The sequence below is a fragment of the Bubalus bubalis genome, chromosome 14 (genome assembly GCF_019923935.1).
Source record: "Bubalus bubalis isolate 160015118507 breed Murrah chromosome 14, NDDB_SH_1, whole genome shotgun sequence".
In the NCBI taxonomy this organism is placed as follows: domain Eukaryota; kingdom Metazoa; phylum Chordata; class Mammalia; order Artiodactyla; family Bovidae; genus Bubalus; species Bubalus bubalis.
The window spans coordinates 28,806,929-28,823,913 of NC_059170.1; the positions used below are offsets into that span (position 1 = coordinate 28,806,929).

The 16,985-nt window shown below is 62.9% G+C and overlaps 1 protein-coding gene across 4 annotated transcripts; it reads right to left on the minus strand.

Annotated features, from left to right (window-relative positions):
• Positions 1–294: 294 nt before the first annotated feature.
• Positions 295–15,131, minus strand: RBBP8NL (RBBP8 N-terminal like). 4 transcript variants are annotated; one of them, XM_025263813.3, is made up of 14 exons: positions 14,989–15,131; positions 8,701–8,845; positions 7,613–7,655; positions 6,973–7,068; positions 6,556–6,668; positions 5,916–5,988; positions 5,473–5,609; positions 5,271–5,353; positions 4,840–5,006; positions 3,584–4,289; positions 3,191–3,317; positions 2,676–2,746; positions 2,457–2,583; positions 295–921 (listed from the first exon to the last, which is right to left on the minus strand). In XM_025263813.3, exons 1-14 carry the CDS (start codon positions 15,004–15,006, stop codon positions 902–904), a joined length of 1,926 nt encoding a protein of 641 aa, XP_025119598.2. In that variant the 5' UTR covers positions 15,007–15,131; the 3' UTR covers positions 295–901. The 4 variants fall into 4 exon arrangements, with proteins under 4 accessions (XP_025119598.2, XP_025119597.2, XP_025119599.2 ...); XM_025263812.3 differs by having other exon boundaries at positions 5,265–5,353; XM_025263814.3 differs by having other exon boundaries at positions 5,265–5,353; positions 7,473–7,655.
• Between the last annotated feature and the right edge of the window lie 1,854 nt (positions 15,132–16,985).

The window sequence follows — 16,985 nt, forward strand, 5'->3', positions numbered from 1 at the left end:
TTTGAGGTTGTTGCAGAGATAGCGGGGCAGGGGGCAGAACACGGTCTTCCTGGTTCTGTGCGGGGCAGTGTCCTGGGTGAGCTTCCCTGTGGTTGTGCAGAGGGCTGACGGTTCAGTGGCGGGTGTGGGGCCAGGGACATAGAGTTGTCGATGAGAGGGTCTGCATGGCGCCTGGCGCACATTCTGTTCCTGCAGCCCTCCCCAGAGGCTCCCCATCCCTGGACACTCAAGAGTCACCCACCCGGGGAAGGTGGAGGCCCGGCTGAAGCCCAACACTGCCAGCTGCACACGCCATCCTTCCTTACACTTTATTCTCCCCATGCCCTGGGACCCCCTCTCTGCAGAGGCGTTGCACTGCCGCCTGCTGGCCTTCTTAGCCCTCACCGGGCAGCACATTTGTGGGACCCCCGCAAGGGGGCGCCCGAGACCACTGCTTGGAGCTTGACACCCCGTCTGGAATGGGTAGCAAGGCATGCAGCCCCTGGGTCCAGGGTACTAGTGGAGTCTGGGTTGGTGGGAGGAGGGGCACTGCCCAGGAGGGCCTGCCGGTGCACAGCAGGGCTGGGGGCGGGGCTCGGCTGGAGCTTGAGCCATCTCGGTCTCCCAGGACCCTGCTCCCCACAAGGGAGTAGATGCTGGGGTGAGAGTGGTGGGTAAGATCGTTTCCGAGATGGAGGGGTTCAAAAGACCAATCGTCTTGGCCTTCACACCCCCGTGGATGTGGCAGGACTCAGTCCACTACCCCGCTCCTGGGGCTGTCTGCTTGGCTGGTGGTGGGGGTTGTCCTGGCTGCGGGCAATCAATCGGGTGGGGTGCATGACTGGGCAGGCTGGGATGCCCTGGTCTTTTCCCAGGTGCTGGTGCTGGGTGAGGGACTCCTGGCTCCCTGGTTCCTCCTTCCTCAGGTCGGCTTCTTGGAGGCTGTGGGAAGTGGACCAAGGTTAAGCTGGGAGGCACGGTAGTAACCTTGCGTGTCCTCTCTTATGGGGACACTGGGCTTTTGCCCAGGGCCTCGTGGGCAGTTTCTGGGAACACAGGAGCCCACACTGGCAGTCGACCTGTTCCTGATGGGAGCGGATGCTGGACAGGGCGGCCTGATCGGAGGGGAGCCTTGGGAATTTGGTAGAAGGTGTGTGACCCTGGAATCTGCCCAGCCCTGGGGCCTCCCCTGCGACCTTGCAGAGGGTCTGGGGCATCTGGATAAGCTAAACTCATAGGGAAATGTTCTCAGAACACCTGGGATGTTGGGAGGTGCTTCCATGGGCCTGCCTCTGGGGTCACAGAGAAGGGACATATGGTTCCTGGCACCCTTGCAGGTGAGATCTGCACGATGCTGGGCTTCAGGCGTGCCTCTGATGCGGAACCAGCTCTGGTTCTGGGTCAGATGGATCAGGATGGCATCCTGACCCTGCGTAGCACCTCTGTGACCCTGGGCAAGTTACCCCACCCCGAGCCCCCACTTTCGCATCTGTGAGACAGTGATGGCTAATCCCCAGGCAGGCCCATGAGGCCCAAAGGCAGTAACGACCAGACGCTCCTTGAGCCTCTCTCTCTATGGGCACACGACACAAGGGCGCTATTCTCACTTATCCCCCGTGAGGTGCTGAGGGTATGGGTGCCATCTGGGGAGCCCCTGCCTTGGTCTGGGTGGGCGGGCAAGGGGCTGGCTTGACTCCATGTGGAAGGTGGGGGCAGATGTGGTGCACCCCTGTGGACCGTGCCTGCCAGGATGTCTTCCAAAAATGCCCAGCTGGCTGTGCTGTGAGGTCACACCAGCATGCTGGCCTCCTCCAGCGCTCGCCTGACAAACAGGCTGCGGTCACCTTCCCAGCAACAATGGTGCATTGTGGCAGCCATGGCCCAGCCTGCGACACAGACCTGCCTGGACAAACACCAGGCGGCGTGCAGCATCAGCTCAGGCCTTCAAAGGCTCTCGCGGGTGCCTGGAGACCCGGCCCGAGCTGCCACTGTGGCCGGAGCAGGAAGTGGGAGCCGTCCTTATACCCTCAGCCCGGGTGGAGGGGGAGCCCACAGGCACCACCCTTGGCAAAAGGGAGAGCAGCCCCCAGTCCCCCATCGGGAACAAACACACCCATGCCCAGGAGGCAGCACCCTCTGCTGGGTCTCCTCCTTAAAAGTGGACAAGGCGGTCCAGGTGAGTTTGCCCCCTCCCAGGTGGGGCTGTTAGAGGGGAGGGGTCTAGGACCACCAGGCCTGGGGCTGTTCGTGGCCCAGGACGCCCCTTCTCCCTTGAAGATGACACAACTGTCCTTGCCTGTGTCCCGCTGCTGTCTCATATCGCCTCCTTTCCAGAGGGAGACAGGTTTGGGGCGGAGGGGCCAGCCCAGTGAGGAGGAAGTGGACTTGGGGTCTGCCCAGGCCTGACCCAGGCCCGCGTAGCCAGAAAGGCTGGGGGTATCGGTGCTGCAACTGCCCCGCCCCCACCCAGGGCCTACCTTTGCTCCAGGGGTCGGAGGCCCGCTTCCTCTTCTGCGGGCCCCGTCCACACTCCTTGTCGCAGACACACCCAGGTCCCTCCCCTGGCGAGCTCTGTGTGGCCTCCGCCCTGGTGCTCAGGCCCATCTGAAGGGTGGGGGTGTGGTCATGGTGAGGACCCCCCAAGCCTGGGGCAGCCAGGGTGCCACCCCCCCCCACTGGTGTGCAGCAGCTCTGACCTCACTGTCCGAGGTGTCTGGCTCGTCCAGCTCATCCGACTCCAGCTGTTGCCCATGGACTTTGCTGAGCTCTGCAGGACGCAGGGTGTGGGTCAGGCCAGGATGGTGGCCCGGGCATCTAGTAGAAGCCTAGGCCCCTAACCTGCCAGGCTGAGACCAGTGGCAACACCTCTGAAGCTGGGGAAACCGAGGCACAGAGAGCCCGAGTAACCTGCCCTGGGGTGGAGTCCAAGCCCAGAGTTCCCTGCACTCCTGCAGTGACCCCACCCACCGGGGTGCCCCTGGCTTGGTTGCTGGGTGACAGGGAACTCATCACCTGCCCTGAAGCCCCAGTTGCTAGGATGCTCTCCATTCACTTCCTGTGGTCAGAAACATGCCCTCCCTGGGCCCCTCGCTCCACTCTGGGTCTGGAGGTAGGGAACCAAATCTGAGACCAGAGTTTGTTGGGTCAGGCCCTCCCTGCTCACTGTGGTTCCACTTCCATCGTGGAACACTTCCTGTGTTCACATCCTCACCTGGATGGCCATCTCCACCAGGCCTTGGTGGGTAGGGGGGAAGTTTAGGCCTCCCTCTGTTCTCCTCTCCTGGCCCACTTGGAGAGGGCAGGCTGAGGTGGGGCCCTGGGGCAGAGTAGGGGGCATCCTGGCAGGAAAGAAGGAAGAGACTTGAGCTTATGTAAGGCAACTTCCCTCCCTCTCCCCAACCCGGCCTTGGGCACAGCCTGTGGGGGCCCTGGACAGGGCGGGACTGGAGGGTCAGCTGGCTCCCTGTGGCTTGTGACCTGGGCAGCAGGCTTTCCCTCGGCAACTGGCTGGTGGAGTGGAGCAGAGAAGAGAGGGCAGAGCACCTGGGGCCCAGGTGCTCTGGGTGGGACACAGAGAGCCCAGGAACGGGGCTTGGTCCCTCACCGGAGAAGATGGATGCTCTTCCGCCTTTGGCTCTTTGGCTTCCTGGGTGCCATTGCTGAGTCTCTGGGCTCCACACTGGGCGGGTGGTCCCACTCCCTGGGGTGGCTCAGGGCTGGGCGTGGGGACCTGTGGAGGGCTGAGTGACCCCGACTGGTTGGCAGGCTTGGGAGCGCTGGCCCGGCACCGACCCCTCTCTGAGAGGTCCAGGGGCTTGTCTGGGACATAGTCCTGTGTGGCCGTGCCCTCCTTCCCCTGGGGGCTGCCCGGGCCTGCAGGCTGGGGGTGCCTCCTTCTGGGCAGGGCTTCCCCGGCCGCCTCGCCTTCAGGACCCTCGGAGTCTGAGTCGGCTGGTGGGGAAGGCGGCGTCCCTCTGGGCCCCCAAGGGCCCCTCAGCCGGGCACTGCCCACCCTGCCTTGTGCCCGCAGCTGCTGGGCCAGGAGCATGTGCAGCGCGCCTTCCAGCCGTGGGTTCCGCACGCCCACCAGGGCGCCCGGCAGGCCCAGCAGGCCCGAGGGCTCCTCCCAGGCCTCCACCTCCCCAGCCTTGAGGCCCTGGGACTGGGGGCCGCTGGGGGCTGTGGCGGGGGCCGGGGGGCTGCCAAGGTGCAGGGTTAGATGCCGGTTCAGGAGGCAGAGGCGGTCGGCCTGGAGGGAGTGCTTCAGGGACTCGCAGGTCCTGGCAGAAGGCCGAGAGGCCTGCAGGAAGCTGTGGGGAAGGAGAAGCCTGGTGATTGTGGGGCATAGTCAGCCCTACTTCACAGGGAGGACTAGGGGCCCTGGGGGTAAGGCAGGTGCCCACGTGACACAGTGGGCAGTGGGGAAGGGAATGCCCGGGCCCCTGGGGATCAGGTGCCTGGTTTCAGAGTTGCCTGAGGCCTGGGGGTCAGAGGAGGGAACTGGCCACTAAGGCCTCTCCCCCTTCTGGGCGTCAGCTGCCTGCCCAGTCCTCTGGAGCACCCTGCCCATCTGGGCACCCACCACAACCCCGCCCCCACTCTCCTCAGACCACGATGAAAGGGGGTGCCCAGTCCCCATCTCCTCTGTCCACGAACCCCCAACCCGCCCTGGCCGTTCAGATGTCCACATGGGAACCATGCTGCAGGCAGGGGGAATCCAAGCCAGGGAGAGCAGTTCTCCTGAAGGGACAAAGGGAGGGACTCCATGCTGCTGGCCCCTGCCTTAAAGCTGGGACCAGAGGAGGAGACCAGGTGCCCAGCTGAGGCAGCTCCTGGTGGTGGCAGAGGGTGGGCACTCACCTGTCCAGAGGGAGGCTGTGCTCGCCAGGTGGGCTGGGTGGGCTGCTCCTGCTGGGAGGCAGTGGGGGCGTCCCATTGGTGGAGCCCCGGTCGGCAGAGCAGGCCCGGGACCCAGGCCGCACCACGGCGATGGTCCCATGCAGCTGGTTGGAGATGCGCTGGGGGTTCTGCACAGGGTAGGTGGGTCAGTCTGGGTGGGCTCGGCTGCTACCTTCTGCCCTTTTCTCTGTGCGACCTTGGGCAGGTCTCCCACCCACTCTGAGCCTGCTTCCACCCTCGTCACATGGAGCTCAGGACTCCCTACTTGGCACGAGGATAGGCACGTTGCCATGTGCATGGCACACAGCAGGGCTGGCAGTTCTGGCCTCCTTCTCGGGCTGCCCGGGAAGAGGGAGGGGTGGGTTCAGGGGCTCGGGGTCCCTCACCCTCACCATGTCCGGGGTCCGTGCCTCAGGAAGATTGGGACTTGGGGAGATTTTGGCCATTGGTGATGTCCCGTACACCCCCGGCCTTTCTGTGGGAGGAGGGACAGAGGGGAGGACAGCTGCTGAGGGGTCAGCTCAGCCCCTGGCCCGAGGGTCCCTGGTCTCAGGCTGCTCAGCCCCCTGCCCCACACCCCCCTCTCCCATGGACCTGCATCTGCATGGCCATCCTCTGTCTCCTCGTGGCCTCCCAGTGGTTTCTCAGTGATAGCCTTCCGGGCGCCCAGGGAGGGGAGCAGCAGGGGTGATGGGGGGTCCGAGATGCCCTCCCTGAGCTGGGGCTTGGGCCTGTGTGAGGCAAATATAAGGCAGGTGAGGGGGCAGCATCCCAGAGACGATCAGAAAGGCCAGGGCGCCCTCCTGGGGGCCAAGCCGCCTGTGTGGGGAGACCCAAGTGACCAGGAAAGACATCATCGTGGGCTCACACACATGTCTGGGGGTGGCCCAAGCGCCAGAGCTTCCATGGGTGCTGCGGCCCAGCTCCGTTTCTGGGGGTCTTGTGCCTGCAGACCAGGGGAGGTCGCTATCTGTCCCGGGATGCTGGCCTGTGGGACCCCTCCCCCTGCACAAGTGCCTGGGGCTCCCCCCACTCACCCTGGGCCCTGAAGCCGCTTCACTTCCTCCTTCAAGGCGTCATTTTCCTCCTGCAGCCGCGTCAGCTCAGTGGCTGCAGAAGGCACTGGTTAGGAAGGACTTGGGGAGGGGAAGGGCGAACGGGGTCCTCACGGCCCTGGGAGTCCCCCTGTCCTGGCCCAGCTGGGACTCCAGCACTTGGCTTGGGGCCTGGCATACAGCAGGCGCCCCATAGATGCTTGCTGCCTGAGTGGGTGGGTGGATGTTAAGTGAACAGCACCAGCCTGGAGGCTGTGAAAAGGGATGGCGCTCCCTAGCCTCAAGGGACCCCGCAGCCAAAGGAAAGGGGCTTGTGCTCATCAGCAGGACTCATGGAACCCAGGTCTCTGCGGGACCCTCCTTATCCTGAGAAGGAGGGAGCTGAGGCCTTGAAAGGGCAGGGATGCCCCGGCCCGGTGACTGAGCAGCAGGTGGCCTGTGGGGGCCAGCGGGGGGCTTTGCACCATCTGTCTGTGAGTTGGGGTGCGGGTGTCCCTCCTGACAGTGCAGCCCTGGATCACCTCCTCCCCTTTCCCCGAGACCCCTCGTTGGGCTGAGGAGGTGGGGGTCGCCGGCCCCCACAGGAGGACGGGGTGCAGGACACGGGGCAGGGGGCGCTTACTGAGGAGGAAGACGTGCTGCAAGTTCTGGAGGAGGGAGCTCTCGAACTCTTGCTGCTTCTTTCTGGCCAGCTCCTGGGTGACCATGCAGCGGTCACACAGCCCAGCCCGCAGCCTGCGGGGCGAGGAGGGATGGCGAGAGGCTGCTCTGAGAGGGAGGGGCCGGGTTGCCGCACCCCCCACCCCAGTCCCAGGACCTGCCCTGCCTTTCCCCACCACATTGCCCACCCTGTGGGCTAAGCATGCCACATGCTGTTGAGTTTGGGAAGGAACCTTGAAAAGTGCAGTTTACTTAAGGTTCTGAGAAGTCCTGCAGTGGCTGAGTTGACTCCAGAGTAGCCCAGACTTGTTCTCCACAGAACGCTCTGGTCTTCCTCTGTCCCTGCCCCCATCATGAGTGGGGTGTGAGGTGCCCCCACCTGTTCTCCAGCGCCCGCAGATTCTCCTTCAGCACCTTCTGCTGCTCCCTGAGCTGGTGGTTCTTGGCACAGAGCTCCTCCACCCTCTGGGCATCCCTGTGGGGGACAATCTGAAGTGGGGGGTCTGATCTACCCAGAGAGCTCTCTGCTACCCACTATTCTCTCCCTGGCCACCAGCCTAGGACTTCCTTGAGACTTGGGGCCTCTCAAGGGCAGTGCCAGCTCACCCAAGTGTGAGCGTGTATGGCCTTGAGGACTCTGTCTCATCCGTGTGCCACCTGGCAGCGTTCTGTGGAGTGGGGACCTGGGGAGTCTGCCTGTGGGTCTCCAGGACTCACGTGGAGTCCCCCTGTTGATAGCTATTGGCCCCAGAGGTGCCCTTCATGGATGCTCCTTGCCCATCTCCTTGGAGGGTCCCTGTTCACTCTGGTGGGCTTGGGCTTTCCAGCCCCGCTTCCTCCATCTCCTCGAAGCATGACCTTGGACCAGACTCCCCCTACCTGCTATGCTGAGCTTCGCTTTCTCCTGCATCACTGCTAGCGGCAGTGCCGGGGCCCTGGGGCTGCAGGGGAAGAGGGGAGATGAACCCTGGGGAGTCGCTGCCCTTCCAGTATCCTGGGCCAGTCCTGTCCTCACTCACCGGCACCTCTCTGAGTTCAGTTCCAGAAGCTTGTTCTGTAGGCCTGAGGAGTGAGGAAAGGAGCAGAGGTCAGGCCCAGCTGGGCTGCCACCTCTACATGGAGCCGGGGCGTTTCCTGTCCCTGGTTGTCTGGCAGAACCCTCTCCAGATGCCCGCCACCTGCCTGGGTCCCTGCACTGACTCCCTGAGGTCACCCCCTTGGAGGGCTCCCAGTCTGCACCTACTGCCAGCTTCTGGTCAGTCTCCTGGCTGCCTGGGACCCCGGTCTGGGCCCAGCCTCTCCCCTCCCTTGTCTCTGGCTCTGGTGTCAGCTGGGGATGGGTCCCAGATGCTGGGAGTCACCAGTTACCCAGCCAAGGCCCGGGAGAGATGCTTTTTGGGTGCTGGCAATGGGCCCCCAAGGGAGACCCCAGCACAACCCCTCCTCCCCTCCCCATCATGGTCTGGCTTGGGTCCTAGGCTAGCCCAAGCAGTCCCCGCCCCTCCGGGTCTCTGGGCCTTTGATATGGGAGGGGAAGTGAGCACGGTCAGAAAGGTCAGGGGAGGGTCTGGTCCAGGCACTGAGGGAGTGAATGGAGCAAGTGGCTGCAGTCCTGTTGCTGGTGGGGAAATTGGACAGACATGCATGCCAGGGCAGAGCTTAGCCTGGGGTTCTGGAAGGGGCAGAGGGATTTTAGCTCAGCACCCGGAACGCTCCAGACAAGCCTCCGGAGCCTTGGGCTCCATTCCTACAAGGAAAGTAGGTAACCTCCCTTCTGGGGCACATGGAGGCCCCCACCTTGGGCAAGGGGCTGGTCTTGGCTTTAGTGTCTCAGCTCTCTGTTGCCAGCCTGGTCTTTTATTTCTGCTCTGATGTGAACTGACCGTTTAGGGGCCACCCTTCCAGGGCTGCACTTGGGTGTTGGTCTAAGGCTGGGTGCCTGGCCATATTGCAGCTCTGGGCTCTAGGTCAGGACTCCTTTTCTGGGCCTGCAGGTCATGGTTCTGGTTTTGGCGAGAATTGGAGGCAACATGTGGGAGTCCCCTGGCCTGACCTTGGCCCTTAGACTGCTGTCCAGTTGAGAGTTTGTCCTCCCCAAGGTACTCACCCATGACCTCATTCTCATGGACTTCCTTCAGTCTGTTTAGTGACTCTGTGAAGCTCTCCATGGCTCCCGTGGCCCTGGCCCTGGGTCCTCTGTGCTCCAGGTGTGGAGAAGGCCCCTTGGCCTCTACTGGCCCTTTGTTTCCAGCCTGTGGAGCAGGAAGCCGTGGGACAGTCATATTGGCTCAGGAGGGGTCTGTGGGCTGCAGGGTGCAGGAGGTAGGTGTGGGAGTCCTGTCCTGTGACCACCCACTGGGTCCTGTCCACACCTGAGGGGGGCATGCATGTCCATCCTGTAGGGATGGGACATTCTCACTTCATCTCAACTCCCTAATCCAGTCTTCACAGCAAAGCAGATGGCCTGAGGGGACCAGCTCTCACTTGGTGCTGGGACCATGAGGGTGCACGTGACCTGTGATGAAGCCCCAGACTGGAGACGCCCAAGCCGGCCGACAGCTGGCGGGTCGGTAAGCCAGGGTTTGTTCAGCCAATGGGAAAGCTCTCTCAGGAGGGTCCAGGTGCCCGCAGTGGCATGGATGGCCCCGTGGGGCCTCGGTGGGGACTTTGGGGGTTGGCTGGCTATTTTCTCTGTAGGAACTGGTGGCCGTGCACAGGCAGAAGTCCACCTAGCCGCCCCTCATGGCCTGGGCCCTTTTTCGTGCCTGTGTTTCACCTCCACGAAGCGTTTGCTAAAACTTAAAAGGTTGTGGGAGTGAGAATCCAAGCTGGGAGCAGGATAACCTTGCCCGTTGTGTGACTGCCGTGAGCTCTGGACCCTCTGAGCAGCACTTTCTTCCTTCTGGTAGTGGCCACAGGGCCCGTCCAGTGGGCCTGGTGAGTATCCCTCAGGTCCCACAGGGTCCAGTGGGCCTGGTGAGTATCCCTCGGGTCCCACAGGGTCCAGTGGGCCTGGTGAGTATCCCTCGGGGTCCCACAGGGTCCAGCTCAGAGCTGGGAGTGAGCCTGGGGCTCAGCCCAGCGTCAGGTTCCTCACTGTGGTGCCAGGCGCCACCCTCCTCCGGGTGAGAGCCCCTCAGTCCTGGTGGCACACCTCTGGTGGTGGGTACCACAGGCCACCATTGCTCTGTGGCACTGTCTGTCACCCAGTGGGAGTCAGACCCACAGCTCATAGCCAGGTCAGCAGCGATGCCACCAGCCCAGACCTGTGCCATCATCACCTCCAGGCCAGGGGGAGGGAGCCCTGGGGTCCCCTGGCTTTGCGTCTGCACATGCCCAGAACCTCACTTTCCCTCCTTCGCAGAGCCTGCCTCGGCCCAGGCCACCACCAACCGGCGCAGTGCTCCACCACCCCAGGAGGGCCTTCTTCACAAACCCTGGAAACCTCTGCCCAAAGACCCCTTCGGCCTTGCCCGAGGCCACACGCAGCCCCCTCCCCCCGCTCCTCACTGAAAGAGGTATGTGGTCTCACTTGCATTCAGAGACCGGAGTGTTTGCATCAGCAGTCCCCAAACTGGAAACCCTCCAGTGCCTGCTGGTAGTGTCCAGCGGTGGCAGGAGAGATGACGATCCAGGGCTGTTACGGTTTGGTTCCGAGACACTGCAGAGTAGGGGCCAGCGCACTGCAGGATTCATGCACAGGAAGTATAGAAGAAGCACAGCTGCTCTGGGTTCTCTGAAGCTGGATGGTGGGTGCCCTGGCAGTGGGACCACCAACTGAGGGGGGCAGGCCCTGTGACCCCAAGAGAAGCCAGGCCGGGGCAAGCACTCACTGTCCTGGAGCTTTCCAAGGGGACTTGACAAGGAGGCTGGCTCTCAGCTGGGTCCTCAAACCCCAGGCCCAGCAAGAGGACAGAGAATGGTCCTGTGTCTCACGGTGGCCACCAGAGCCCACAGGCAGGGATGTGCTAGACGGATGGAGTGACAGGAAGGTGGGGCTCTCCAAACTCATTTTAGACATGCCTGGCCTCTGGGACACTCCCAAGAGATGGCCAGGGAAGAGGGGGAGGTCTCTGCTTACTGGCTGTGTGTTGGGTGGGTGAGGGCTCTGGGAATGAGAGGAGCTTGGTGGGGTTCCCTTCCTTGAGGCTAGAAGCCAGAGGGGTGTCCTGGCAGGTTAGGGGACAAGATGCTGAATTGCAGAGGGTGGGGGAGACCAGGGCTGTAGTAGGGTGTACATGATAATCGGGCCTCACTTCCTGAGCCCATCTAACCCTGACCACACTGCAAGGAGCCCACTTTCCAGATGGGGAAGCTGAGGCCCAAAGACATCAGGTCATGCTCCCTGGCTGTCCAGTGGGAAGCGGGAGTCGGGGCTTGACGTCTCCCTGGGGCTGAGGATATGTCCTTGCCCTCTGTGGACCAGGGATGTGCTCCAGGTGGCCCTGCTCTGCTGGCTCTCCCATCTTCATCTGGTGGTGGGAGACGGGACTGTGGGAGGAGCTCTCCTCGGCTCAGGCTCCCTGCAGGGGGAGGTGGGCCAGCTGGGGAGGGCCAAGCCATTGTGCCTGAAATTCCATCCAGACCTGCCTGACAGGCCGTTCTTCCCTATCAGCGTCTACCATGGGCCCTGGGCTGGGCCAACACCCGTGAAGGAGCCGCCCCTGGGAGCCTGCGGTGCCCCAGGCCCAGGAGAGGCTCTGCGGATGGGCGCAGGTCCGAGTGAGAGGCCGACATTGTTCCTAATGACAGCACTGTGGTGTGGAGCCAGGTGGATAAGGGCCCATACACCCTCCTCTGTCGGGGTACCCCAGGCTCCTCTCTATTCCAAACCGCCCGAAGGCCCCACCTGGCTGCCCCTCTGGGGTCTCTGGTGTAAAGGGGGCAGCATGGGGGGCAGCACAGCTGGAGGGTGTATTCTGCTGGGAGCCCCACATCTCCCAGGGATGACCAGGATGGCGCCACTGGCGACAGTGCCATGGGGGTGGTATAGCTCCCCTGGGCCGGCAGGTGACAGAGGGCGCTTGGCCAAGGAGAAGGAGAAGAGGACAGTCAGTCTCCTGGGGCAGCCCTTGACCCAGCCCCCACCCTCAGAGTGCAAGGGGGCGGGGCGGGTCCAAGGAAGCAGCAGGGGGACGAGGAGGTGGGTCCCCAGCTGACAGGAATTTGGTGGTTGTGGGTAGGAAGAACCTCAGCTGTAAAAGCGCATGTGGGGTCTTCCCTGGTAGCTCAGTGCATAAGAATCCGCCTGCCAGTACAGGAGACACAAGTTCGAGCCCTGGTCCGGGAAGATCCCACGTGCCGTGGAGCAACTAAGCCACACTACGGAGTCTGTGCTCTAGAGCCTGGGAGCCGCAACTACTGAAGCCCGCCTGCCTACAGCCTGTGCTCCTCAACAAGAGAAGCCACTGCAACGAAAAGCTCGCGCATCACAACTAGAGAGCAGCCGCATGTGCCAAAACTAGAGAAGAGCCTGTGCAGCAACAAAGACCCAGTGCAGACAGAAACAAGTAAATGAACATAAATGAAATTATTTTTAAAAGGTGCATGTGGTCTCGGCCCGAGGACAGTGGGCCAGCCCTCCCTGGGGACCTCCCTGGTGTTTGCCAGGTGAGCTGAGAGCCACTGAGGGGAGAGGGGCTGAGGGGCTCAGGGAACTCATGGCAGGAGGGCTCCCCCCAGGCCTGGGGTGGGGGCTACAGTGGTGTCAGGAGGAGGGAGCAGGTTATGGGGTGGGGTCTTGGCTGCTGCCTCTGGGCCTGGGGACCCTGGGCACTGGAGAGGGTGGCCCGAGTTGCCCACTGCGGGGGCTGGGGGTGGTGGTGCTGGAGGCAGAGACCTGAGGGCTGCTCCTCAAGGGCCCAGGTTCACTTCTACTCCTGCTCTGGACGCCCAGGCTGGAAGGTCTCTGCTGAGTGGAGCCCCAGAAGCTGCAGGTTGGAGGGCAGGGCAGGGGTCAGGCACACTGCTGACCCTGTGCACCTGCCACTCACCTGGGCAAGGTCAGCCTGCGCAGTGTGCCCTGGCCTGCCTGGAGCCTCTGTAGACGGGACTAGTGTGTCCCCAGAGCCTGAGTCCCTCGTCTGAGGTAACCGCGCCGCCACCTCAGGTTGTTGTGGGTGTGTCCCACCAAATACGTGTGTCCGGACGATGCCTTCCGGGTGTTGTGTGTACTCAGCCCAGGGCCCAGCAGGCACTCAGCTAACTGCAGATGGAGACCCTGCATCCACCCCATGCAGCACCCCCTGCAGGCAGCCCCAGGGGTCCAGCAGGGCTCCTTAGAGGAGCCCAAGTTCAAGTGCCACCAAGGCCCTCTACAGGAGGACAAGAACGCCCCTGAGTTCTGAGCAGAGTCTCAGGTGCCAGCCTTGATGATACACACTCGTGCCCTGCATGGACACTCAGGGGCCACTGCGTCTTCGTGGCCGTGTCTCAGGGAAATGCCCCTGCCACCATGTACAGAGAAGGCCACCAGAGCTCCAGCTGTCGCCCTGGTCCGGGTGCTGCCCGCTGAGCCGCAAAGCCTTGGTGGCGAGTTTCTTGCCCGGCTCCTGGGCCAGCCGGCAGGGCCCTGGCCACTTTCTCTTGTTGGGGCCTCTTCTCCAGCATGCCCTCGGGTCCAGGAGCCCCAGGGCCCCACTTCTGCGCCTTCTCTGCAGTTGATCCCTCCACCCACCTGCAAGTAATGTGATGACTATGGTGCGGCCATAACCACAGCAGCGGCCCTTGTTCCCCGGCATCCGCTGAGCCGAGCACCGGGCCAGGGCTCTCTACACTGTGTGGCATCCACTGCAGGTCTCCTACCATGTCCCAGAGTGACCCAGGGGTGCTCCGCCTGCCTGTCACCAGGGGCCTCACGAGGCTGGGCACACCGTCCAAGCCCTTTCCATGTCCCCACACAGATCTTTACAGAGCACCTGCTGTGTGCCCTGGCTCAGCCCACGGGTGTGATTGGAGCTCGCCCTGCCTTCTGGCACTCACTGTCCCATTCTACAGATTCAGGGACAGGTGTGAAGCAGGTCAGAGGCTCCGGCGGTGGCTCCCTATGCCCCACGTGGTGAGGGAGAAGCCCCTTCTCCGGTCACCTTAGTTGAGTCTCTCTCCCTCTGTGTCTCAGTGTCCTGGGCCACAAAACGATGGCAGTGCCCTGGCCCAGCTCCTGGAGACTGAGGAGTCTGCACCACCTTGGGCTGCCGGGTCTCCTCCATGTGGCAGGCATCCAGTGCCCATTGACTGCAGGTGGTCAGGGGCCAGCCTGCCAGCCCCCACATCCAGGCGTCTGGCAGGAACGTCTCATGTAGTCAGTCCCTGGGCTCACGTTGCCTGTGGAGTGGCCATGACAGCCCTCACTGTGCAGATGAAGGATCTATGGCCCTGAGAGATGGCACTAGTCCACAGTCACCAGCTCGCAAGGGACATGGCCGGTGCAGCCTCCTGCAACCTCCTGGGCCAGCTCAGATGGCAGGTCCTGAGAGGTGCCACTGCCTGGGTGGTTTCTAGCATCGCCAGACACGTAGACCCATGACACATGTGCATACATATGTGATACCCACACGTGCAGACACAACAGTATCCTAACAACATCCCAACAACTACTGCACGAGAGAAACGTGTGCACATGTGTGCACTCCCCCCACTGCACGTGGCACTGAGCAGGACGGGGGAAAGCTGCTTGCACGTGTGCGCCCATACTCGAGTATTGCATGTGCATGCGCACACATGCACAGAGAGGCACAAGGCAGGCGTGCACTCGCTCAGCAAGGCCGAGGTGTCGCTGGTGGCTCAGGTAACAACGGGCCCTGCAACCTGATTCCTCAAGGATGGGCCGGCCCAGGGCCACTGCGACTTCTCAGCCGCCTCCCTGAGGCCTGGCGGGGGGAGGCTGAGCAGGACCGAGGCCTGGGAGCCTTTTGTCACTGCTTCCCAGGGGACACCGAACTGGGCAGCTGATGTCCTACAGTGGCCTGCAGGGAGCCATGGCTGGCTGCACCACGTTTCACCCCTCATTCCCCAGCTGCAGCCTGTCTGAGGATCCAGGCGGTGAGGCCGGACCAGGATGAAGTGCCAGGCCCCCGGCCTGTTCCCAGTGTCCCCAGAAGACCCAGGGACTTCCCAGCACAGCAGTGCCAACCCCAGCCTTCCAAGCCTTGGCTCCCCCAGCCTGTCTGCCCAGGAAGCTCGCTGCGGCTTGTGCTCCCACTCAGTCCCCTGGACCTTGTACCCCAGAGCAGGGGCTGCGGCCACCACCCCAGCCTGGCCCTTCCTCCAGCCCCCACGAGCAGGGGCTGGGTCTCCGCTTGGTAGCTAGCACCCCACAGTGACCCCAGATCTTGTGCCCCTTCCCCTGCCCCTAACTACTAAAGCCACTGGGGCCCCGGGGCCCCCAGGTACTCACATGGTCCCGTGTTCGCATCGACCTCCGGGGACCTGTGCTCTGCTCCGGGACGCTCCCGTCTGAGAGATGGAAACCAGCACTATGAACTTGCTTGGGAACAAGACATAATTTTGGCCAAACCCGCTTGACAGGTTTTCGATTCCCCCGGCCAGGAGCAGAGAGGAGGCAGAGCCGGCCCAAAGCCACCCAACGGGTTCTGCCATCGCACAGAAAGTGGCAGAACGGGTCGGGTCTGACCCTCACAGAGAGAGGATTGTTTCTCCATGATCTCCGCATGGCCTGGGCCTCTGGCTGGAGCCGGGCAGTTTGCAAGGAGAATCCAGAGCCTGGAAGTGGACGTGAGGGGCAGGGCAGGGGCAGATTGTGGGGGAGCTGGGGGAGGAAGGAGCGTTGTCACCTCGGGGTGGAGGGCAGCAGAGAGCCTCTCCCTTGGCTCCCGTGGGCTGAGCTGTCCTGCCTCAGTTTCCTTGTCTGTAAATTGGGGATGATGACCACAGGCCTGCCTCTATTGGAGCTCTGGAGATGGAATCTAGATGTGGGGTTGGCAGTGGCCCTGCTGGGTTGGGGCCCCTGCCTTTCACTGGCTCCTCCAGCCCCCAGAAGAGAACAGGCAGGTGGCCTAGGAGGGTGGGCATCTAGGGTCTCAGGGCAGCCTGGGGTGCCCTGTGGGGCTGGGCCAGGGGCCACCACCGTGGGCACAGGAGCAGCCGGGCATTGTGGTTTTCCGTGTTTGTCCTCCGCTCGCGACACTGTGGCTTCACTCATGCAGAAAAGAGCTGGCCCGAGGGCCGCAGCTGCTACCCCCTACTCTTCCCCCTCGGCTCCGCCCTGCTTCCTCCATAAGCCCCCACCCTGTGCTCCCTCACCCTGACCCCCCCTAAGCTACACTCAAATTCTTACCCCCAACTCTGCACAGGAGCCCTCCCTTGGGGTACCTGAGGGAAACCCAGGGAGTTCTCAGGGCTCCATGGGGGAGGACCCAGGCTCTAGGCCAGCTGCCCTGATGAGGTCCCAGGAGGCACTTCTTGCTCCCTGGTGAGGCCCCTGCCGGCTGCCCCCCACCCCCACCCCAGGCTGTCAGGGGAGCAGTGGCCTGTTGGGCACCCCCAGGCTCTAGCCTGCCGGGAGCTTTGCAGATGCCTCCTGGCTGGGCCCCTGGGGGAGGTGTCTGCGTGCTGTGGGGCCCTTGGCGTGTGCCCTGCACAAGGGGGTGGACACGGTGAGCGTGGCTCAGCCTGGCCTGTGGGGACCATGTGCGTGTGTGCGCTTACGCCTCAGCTTGTCTATTCACATGTTTGGTGTGCTTTTGTTGTGTAAGTGGTGTGCTATGTTCAAGGTTGGGGTTGTAGATGTGAGGGTGGGCTGTGTGGCTTTGGCTTTGTGTGCCTGTGTCTGGGTGTCCCCATGGGGAGGGCAGAGGCAGGGACAGGGTTGACCCTCAAAGCAGCCAGGGTCAGCCTAGTTGAGCCCTGCCCCCCTCCCTCCACCTCAGCCAGATTTGAACCCCAACTCGGCCCCTTGAGAGCTGGCTCACCTTGGGCCAGTCACCCCACCTCTCTGAGCCATGGCTTCATGATGGCGGCTGGTCCAGGGTCTGCCCCAGGAGGTGCTCACTGTGCTTGGCAGTGGATTGGACGTGGGCTCCAACTGGACCATGTTAGTTGAACGAAAGCTCTAGTTCCCCATAAAGGGAAATTCAGAGCCATCCCACAACCCAGGGATCCGAGGTCCCTGCAGCACTGTCTCCATGTCTCTAGCAACGCACCGTGCATCGACGGTACATGGATGAACCATCCACAAGCCATCCACACCTCTTTGGGAGGAGAAGACCTCTGACACCCCAGCGATGCAGTGAATGTCAGGCATCCCGCTGGGGGAGGGCAGCTCAGGAGGGGACGCCAGCAGACTCCAGGAGGAGAGCGCGCGGAGAGGGAACAGCCAGAGGCAGTGGGAAGCTGCCAGGGTCCGGGGTCGGGTGAACAAAGGGTGGCAGAAAC